The sequence below is a fragment of the Bactrocera neohumeralis genome, chromosome 3 (genome assembly GCF_024586455.1).
Source record: "Bactrocera neohumeralis isolate Rockhampton chromosome 3, APGP_CSIRO_Bneo_wtdbg2-racon-allhic-juicebox.fasta_v2, whole genome shotgun sequence".
Lineage (NCBI taxonomy): Eukaryota > Metazoa > Arthropoda > Insecta > Diptera > Tephritidae > Bactrocera > Bactrocera neohumeralis.
Window position 1 is genome coordinate 67790387 of NC_065920.1, and position 8872 is coordinate 67799258.

General features: G+C 39.0%; 1 protein-coding gene across 1 annotated transcript; it reads right to left on the reverse strand.

The window, feature by feature from the left end:
* Positions 1 to 35: 35 nt before the first annotated feature.
* On the reverse strand, positions 36 to 4981 carry LOC126753095 (tubulin glycylase 3B). Its single transcript, XM_050464244.1, has 3 exons — positions 3670 to 4981; positions 1444 to 2219; positions 36 to 243 (listed from the first exon to the last, which is right to left on the reverse strand). Exons 1-3 carry the CDS (start codon positions 4913 to 4915, stop codon positions 145 to 147), a joined length of 2121 nt encoding a protein of 706 aa, XP_050320201.1. The 5' UTR covers positions 4916 to 4981; the 3' UTR covers positions 36 to 144.
* Positions 4982 to 8872: the final 3891 nt, after the last annotated feature.

Sequence of the window (8872 nt, forward strand, 5' to 3'; positions counted from 1 at the left end):
AGTTACGATTGTTATATTATATAAAAATTTTATTATTGTTCCACTTAGTTAATTTGTTCTTAACTGTTATAAAATGGCATGTGTGTCTTAATAAACTTTTGAACATTAGTTATTGAACAAAGCAATTTCGCCTCCTTCTTCATATTACTTTGGGGCGGTGTAGCGTAGTGCTAGCGCTTCTTTAGCGGCGGATTTAAGAATTTTGGGTTCAGTTACACCAGCGTCCATTTGTGCTTTATTTTTCTAGAATGACAAGAGGATTTTATGAGTTTCAGCACCTTTCATTAATAGGAAAAAGCATAAGCTAAGATACTGACAAGTCCAAGACAAGACTTTATAGATAATTACACATATTTCTACCAAATGGAAGTAGCCAAGACCAATAACTGTAGGATCAGTACTTGAAATGAGTTATCGTCTTAATTTTTAGCTTCAACCTAAACCTGAACTTTAGAAAACTATTTTTAACACCAGTCCAATAAGTTAGTCTTCTTCTACCTTACTCTAGCTAAACGTTAGGATAGGTGAGGTTAGGTTAGTAGGGCAGATCATTGCAACAAACGGACGAAGGATCTCCACTTGCCGGTCCTTTATGATGCTCAAAAACTATTAGGTATGGACCGCCAATATTTTCTAGATCAACGATGACTTTAAGTCTATCAGAAATTTTTTAAGGCAGCTAATATCAAACCCAGAAACTTCACCAGTGCCGAGTATGTGTCTACCGAGATGTTGAACCTCAGTCTGGCAAAAGCTAATTAGTTGAGAAGAAAATTAGGCAATTTCACTTTGAGTCAGAAGGATTTGGAGAATTATTTTTTCAGCAATTCCGCTGTGAGGCGGCGCCCAAACAAGTCGAATATCAAAGTACATACTTAACAAGTCTTTAACCCTCTGTCAGCAAGCTCAAAGTCAATATTACAGCTCTGGTATCGGAATGAATTCTTACCACTCTGAAAGAAGCTACCCTTCGGAGCAGTACATCTACTTATACCTTGATGGCAGCCACCACCGCTTGAAAGTCACTTTTATTTGGACCAATTTCATAAAAGTCATGAAGAGTAAGCGTTCCGACAGCTCTGGCTTTACGGTCAATTCAGTTTTATATATGTAGATGTACGTTACACTACAATACCTCGTCTGAAAAGTACTTTTCGCTGTAGTATGGAAGACGAGAAAACTATTGAAGGTTCATCCTAGAAAATAAATTCTCTCTAGTCTCACTATATGTAAAAGTCGGATATAAACGCGTAAGCGGTGTCCACGTCAATAAAGAAGAAGGGTCTCACCATATCTAAAAGACCACATCTACACCTTAAGCTAAGACTGAGTAAGACTTCGGACCGAACTAAGCCAGCACTACCATTTTCTTACAGTAATGCTCTAAACTCACACAACACTCAGCGGGAAAACAAAATAAAATCACGAAATCAACGTGCTCACCTGTGCAGCTGGTCCTCTTAAACGCTTCAATGGCACTTTTATTGCATGTTCTGTTTTCTTAATCAATTTGGTCGGCAAACGAATTGGCGTCTTCTTTTGCGGTACTATTGTTTGTTTGAATAGTGTCATTGCTTTGCCACAAATGTCTAAACCAACTTCGGGATCGAAATCTCTTTTGATCTTATAGTTAACCTCGTAGACACGCTCAAAATTACCAGTGGGCGAAAGTGGATTACGCGGCAAATCGACAATGACTTTCACCAAATCTTTCAAAGCCAAAGGACAAATACGTGCCGTCACGTCGGTGGATGGCGAGAGATCCGGCGTAGAATTGATTTCAATTAATATCGGATTATATTGTTCGTCTAACATTAAATCACAACCATACAATTCGAACGAATTTTCCACAAAATCAGTCTCCTCCAAACTGGCCATCACAACAGCGATAAGATTCTCTTTGAAACCCGGATAAATACGTTCTTCCCATATATTGTCGGGGGCATTTGAATGTTTTAGATAGACTTTGAATTGTTCCAACGACCACATATTGTTCTTCGGCAAACGTATATCACGATTTGGTTTGTTCTTATAACGCTTCTGTACCGAATTATTCGTTAAGTGTATTGATTCACGCAGATCATCGATGGTGAACTCCTGTGAGCTGAAGCGCAAGTAACAATCGCGATATAACCATATAGATAGAGTACAATCACTAATGGAGAGCAGCATATATTGACGTATATCGAATTTGGTTTTATGTATCAAGAGTGGACGTTCTGTGGGTTAAAATATATGCGGTTACTTTTATAATTTTATTAATATGTTTAAAATGGATTAGTTATGCGACAAGTAGATTTCATAAAATAAAATCCTCTTAATTCCATAATAAATATAAAACTGGAGCTTTTCACGGGTCGGACCAAAGAGAAAGCGGTGTCAAGTGAGTGAATTTGGCCGAGCCATTGTGATTTCACTCGGCAACTCACACTCCCGGTCCACGATGACTGCTGTTTCGACTCCAAGAACACGATTCACCAAGAGTAGTCAATGAAAGTGGTAATCTATTCATTGTGAATGGCGTTCAGTACATCTATGAAGCTTGTCCCGTTCGAAATTGCTCCGGTGTATTGTTGTAAGAACGTTCTTTTGTTGTTCGTGGTATTCGAAAACAACACAGAAACTGGTTGGAGAATAATGCATTATGCTCCTTAACCGTAAGCTGCTATGTGGTTATTCGACAGGGAACATGAAGAGACAGTAATAGTACGAAATGCGGTGTTCTGACATGTCTGACATTTCCAGAAAAGGTGATAATGGCGATTTTATAGTAAGTCTCAAACTTCCTAGCAGATAAAACTTAAAGTATAATTCGTTATTTTCCTAAACTCCTAAAAGTCATGTCGCCCGAATGGATAAATACACTCTAGCTCTAAAAGTATTCGACGCAGTATCCGCGGTGGGAAGCAGAGGAAGAAGAAGATCTCCACTCCGTTAGAAAGACCAGGTGGAAAAGAACCTGTCTACACTTGGAAGAACGATTAACGCGTTGTTTTAAACTCTACTATAACCGCATAAGCGTTGTCTACGCCAATAAAAAAGAAAATCCTAAACGGAGCATTCTGTAACAATCGGTAGCGGAGAGTTCTGGCAGGTCTACAGCTTGGGTACCTTTGAACCGAAAAATTATTATTATTGTTGACCGGTCATTCAATACTCTTGAGAGTAAAAGGCACTAACTGTCTTCTAGAAGCGTCCTCTGATTGACCGCTTCAAAATCCTTCGATAAATCAAAAGATCCGTTCCCACGACAGTCGGGTCTACATAACCGGAACGGATCTAGTTTTTTTTCGGTTAAGGACTGTGAACCCTTGAACCAAAAATTCCAACGGGTCCACCATGGTATATGCGTAATGAAAGCATTCATAAGGATCTTGATATTCCTATGGTAAAGAAGGAGATAGAGGACAGCAGAATGAGAAGTGATCTACCAGCCTATGAGAGAGCAACGTTCTACCAAAAAAGCTCAACCACATTCTTGAGCTTCTTTAGTTTTAAATAGATTTAAGATTTGAATACTTATTGTTAGGCTTTACTAAGCAGTTCCAATAAATAAAGAAATATTGAGAAAAAGAAAATCCAATAGTATTATATCGGATCTTAGGACAACCGAAAATTGCTTAGACATCATTCCTGTTTTACAGTTTCAAGCAATACGCCACCACTTACCCAAATACTTCTGTGCGATATATCTTCTTTGCGGATTGTTGGTTGCCCATTGCAAAATCTCATCAATGGAACTACGTATGATAATACCCAGACCGCGACATTGATAACCGGGCTTTAGGATCCACAGATTACGACAACCATCCCACTTGTAATCTCGACGGCGCTCTTCTATTTTAGCCAAATAAATGCGACTTAATTTGGACACTTCCTCCAGCAACGGTACAGTCACTTTAATTTTGGCATTATTACGCATAACTTGATTGGAATCGGCAATAAAGTTCTGCCATTCGATATTTTCACTTTCCGTATTCTTTTCGCCATCGTCATCCAGTGTACGATGTTCGAATTCATCGAAATGTTTTTTCAAATTTGTCACAGCGAAATGCACCACAGATATCGGTATAGTACCCTCATCCGGATCCGCCAACTCCGATAAACGTTGACCATGCTCCAAGATAAATTTGAGTAAACTGCGACACTGCGTTTGACGAAAATCCTCTATGAATGCCATGCGCTCTTCCGAACTGCCACCCAGTCGATAGAAGCGTGGATGACTCATGCCGCAAACACCCTGCTGATGGAACCACTGATGCTGTTCGGCGCAACCGATCAAACCAACTTTGGTCGAAAAATCCAAATTGCGACCGCGTCGCACACGATTACGCAGCGGCAGCACATCCGTATGCGAATCGCGTTGTGCCTTCGGTTGCCAAATGAAAAACGCCGGAAAGTGACTAATGATTTTTGAAATGGCCACCGCCTCATAGTCATTGCCACGCTTGGCATGCTGCAGCAATACCTCCTCGGGTAAGCTTTGCAATTTCGGATAACGATTCGGCGACAGCTTCTCCAGCCAACCACGATTCAGCAATGCGCGCCGGATGGTATGGTAATTACCGTAAACGGTGAATATGCGACGATTGCGAAACGCATCGATCACACGTGAGCGATAGATGCTCGATAGCGTGCGTGTTTGCGCATTGCTAGCCGCTTGGCCGTCACTCAAAATCGCCATACTTTTATTCACCTCCGGATAGGCTTTGTATTTCGTGCCGCTGCTAGTGTGACCGAGTATATAGTTTACGTTCGCTGCGGTTGGATTTAGTACGTTAATTTTTGAGACTGCGCAACGATGTGAGAGTGCCGCCAATTCGGCGTCCAGTGATTGTATTAATGAACGGATTTTATAGACGGGATTGTAGTATTGGTTTCTATAATTTGGCCAAGATGTTGAGGAACGTTGCATTCTGTTTACAACAAATTTAGAAGCAGAAGCCGAAAATTTTTTTTTGGAAAATTTTACAATAATTTTTTGAATGATGTTCGGTGAATTTTGAAATTTCTCCATGGAATTTGTCAAAATAACCAATTTCATTTATATATTACGAAAGAAGCCTCGAAAAAACGAACTAAAAACAAATATTATATTAAGTCAAAGCTAGTAAATAACAAAAGACATCGCATTTAGATTTATTTTTAAAACAACAAAAGTGTGGGGTGGTTGGTGTTGTAAAAAAAACGCTGATATGCGCAGCCGAAATTCTAACAGGCGGAATAATATTATAAAACCAGTAATTGTCGAGATTGGCAAAAGATTGCATTAGTAGTATGTATGTAAGAGAATATAACGGGCTGAGAAGTTGAAATTATGTTTATTTATTTTAATTGCAGTCCATCAAGTATTTCCTTAATTATTCATTCAAAATTTTTCCCGTTCTCATCGCTTTAGAAATGAAAAAAATTGATAATATAAAAAAAAAAAAAAATAATAATAACAAACATAAAAAATAATAATAAAAAAAATAAAATAAAAATAATAAAAAACAATAAAAAAAATAATAAAAAAATAAATAATAATGATAAAGAATAAATAACTAATAATAAATAAAAGCATTATAAAAAAATTAAAAAAATTAAAAAATATAAAACAAATAAAACAAAATAAAATAAAATAAATAAATAAAAACTAAAAAAATATAAACAAAAATTATATGAAAAATAAATATCAAATATAAAATAAATTAAAAATAACGTAATAAAAGAGACGAAAAAATAAAAATAAAAAATATTAAAACATACAAATAATAATACAAAAAAACTTTAAAATATAGTAAAAAAATGAAATAAAAAAAATTAAATAAAAACATAAAAATTCATATAAAAAAATAAAAAAAGTAAAATATAAATAGATAAATAAAAAAAATCCGCTTCACAGTACCATTTATTATAGCATTTTTTTTTGTTTAGGCCGTAAGGAGGGTTTAAAATGCCTTCGCACCATATAGGGATCGTCATCCTACGTGAGTGGTGTACCCACTAAAACACTCTCTATCTTGGAATTTTTTTCCCCTACCCCGGGACCGCTTTCGCATTACTTCAGGGCAGGGTTTCCAAGATGGACCCATTACAGGTCTATTTCTACTCTCCCTGCGTCCAGGGATGCCTACGATTTTGTAGCCAGCATGAAGCTATTTGGCTCGTCTTCTATTGGGAGTCCGCGTCCATGTCTCTTTTCTTACTGCGTAGAACATGTTCCACGTACGAGGCAATTATTTTCCAGTTTTCGCTGCTAGATATCATTTTTTCTAAGAGATTTTCCGCACTTAGTTCTCCGAGTTTGTTTTGTACAGTCCTTCGTGCTTCTTTCCACCGGTGGCACTTGAAAATGGTATGGTTTGCACCGTCTAGTGGTTCGTCTCCATAAATACATGCTGGACTCTCTGCTTTTCCCATGTTGTATAGGTATTTTCGGAAATACCCGTGACCGGACAGCATCTGTGTTGTATAGTAATTTACCTCGCCGTGTTTTCTACTGTGCCACTTCTCTATTTCTTTAATCAGTTTTGCGGTCCATCTTCCTTTGCTCGCCATTGTCCACCAATCTTGCCAGAGTTCAAGAGGTTGCTTCCTCGCCTGTTGTCTTGTGGCCATGTGTATTTCTATTCCGTCTTTCTTCCATAGCCAGAGTTGTCTTCTCTCCTTTGCGATAAGGTCTATTGCGATGACGCCGCTTATCACTAGCACTGCGGATTCGGATACAGTGTGGTACGCCGAGGCGACTCTCAGGGCTGCTGTTCTCTGCACTTTAGCAAGCACTTTTCGTCTATGTTCTACATTTAATGTATCGGCCCATATTTCGCTACCGTATAGTAGCACTGACTGTGTTGTGTCCATAAGTAATTTCCTTCTACTTGCAAGTGGGCCTCCGGTGTTTGCCATGAGTCTTGATAGCGCCATGGTTATATTTGCTGACTTTTTTGCAGCATGGTGCATTTGAACCCAGTACGTCAATTTGTTGTCCGTTCTTATTCCTAGGTATTTTCAGGTTTTCGTCGTTTTAATAGTTTCTGAACGGACTTGCATGTTTACCTCCAGCGGGATATGTTTCCTAGTGAGCAGGATCAGTTCTGTTTTTTCAGCAGCTACGCTGAGGCCGTGTGAGTCCAACCATGTCTGTGTTCGTATCATAACTTGTGTCAGTCGATGCCTGGCCATGTCGGTATTACGTGCGGTTATGACGGCGGCGATATCGTCTGCGTAGCCAACGAGGTAGCAATGATCAGGCATTTCAAAGTTTAAAATTTCGTCGTAGCTGGTATTCCATAGATCTGGTTCAAGTATTGATCCCTGCGCTGCTCCAGAGGTTATTTCCTTACTTTGTGGGCCGTCACTCGTATCGTAGAGTAGTTTCCTGTCTTTAAGATAGCTTCGTATAATTTTCATCAAGTAGAGGGGCGTTTTGAAGCGACTTTTTAGTGCGTCAATTTGTATGGCAGCTATGTAGTATGTATATGTTATAGCCCGATATTCGTGCTCGACTGCAGTTTCTGGGGGAGAATAGAACTTGTGCAACATTTCAGATGAATCTCTCACAAATTGAGGGATGAGTTCGAGTATATTCATTCATATAGAAGAGGTTGGCTAAATATACTCAGTTTGTCACTTTGATCATATAAATAGGGTTTTTGCTGCTGTAGCGATTATCTAGATACTGTGTAAGCAATATGTAAGCTGTCGTCGAAATCATTAGTCGGATCCGAAATGTGATCGGTATATTGTTCGAGTTCATTGACATGTTAGAGGAATGCTCTACTGATGTTTCTAGGGGTGACTCCGCTCCAAGCTGGTGACTGCAGAGATTGTTTCTGTGAAAACTTCTGAGCAAAAATTCCCGGGAGAGAAAAATGTTATGCTCCTTTATAGGAGGCATGCGGAACTGACAGTGTAAATGTTTGACGGAAGACATCGGGAAACGTCCTGTTATAGTCCGGAGTGCGCTGTTTCGACAGGTTTGTAGCTTCTCCATCTGCGTTGGTCGGCGTAGTTAAAGACCGACCGACCAATTGCCTTGAATGTTGTCAACAACGTCCTTTTGCATTTACCCCTAGTGCTGCCTGCCAGCGGTTTAAGAATCTTGTTGCGGCTAGTTTCTTGACAATCGCGGTTTTGTGTGGAGTGGAGGAGTGCGGACTGTCAAATACAACAACTAAAATCGTAGGGTGGAAATGTGAAAATCATCCACGGAAATGTTTAGATCCAGTCTGTACTCCACCGTTCAGTTTGTACCTTATTTACCGTATTAGCCGTGGTTTTGGCAGGTGAAAGTTTTAAGCTCTTTTGGCGTTCACTGTTGAGCTCATGCTATCAATTCCCTTTTCCGGCGGCATAATCGTGCCAATATCTGCTTACGCGATTATATCGGGTGATTTTTTAAGACCTTGATAACTTTTTTAAAAAAAAAAACGCATAAAATTTGCAAAATCTCATCGGTTCTTTATTTGAAACGTTAGATTGGTTCATGACATTTACTTTTTGAAGATAATTTCATTTAAATGTTGACCGCGGCTGCGTCTTAGGTGGTCCATTCGCCCGAATTTCTTCGGAAATGTTGTCTTCCAAAGCTGGAATAGTTGCTGGCTTATTTCTGTAGACTTTAGACTTGACGTAGCCCCACAAAAAATAGTCTAAAGGCGTTAAATCGCATGATCTTGGTGGCCAACTTACGGGTCCATTTCTTGAGATGAATTGTTCTCCGAAGTTTTCCCTCAAAATGGCCATAGAATCGCGAGCTGTGTGGCATGTAGCGCCATCTTGTTGAAACCACATGTCAACCAAGTTCAGTTCTTCCATTTTTGGCAACAAAAAGTTTGTTAGCGATCGCCATTCACCGTAACGTTGCGTCCAACAGCATCTTTGAAAAAAA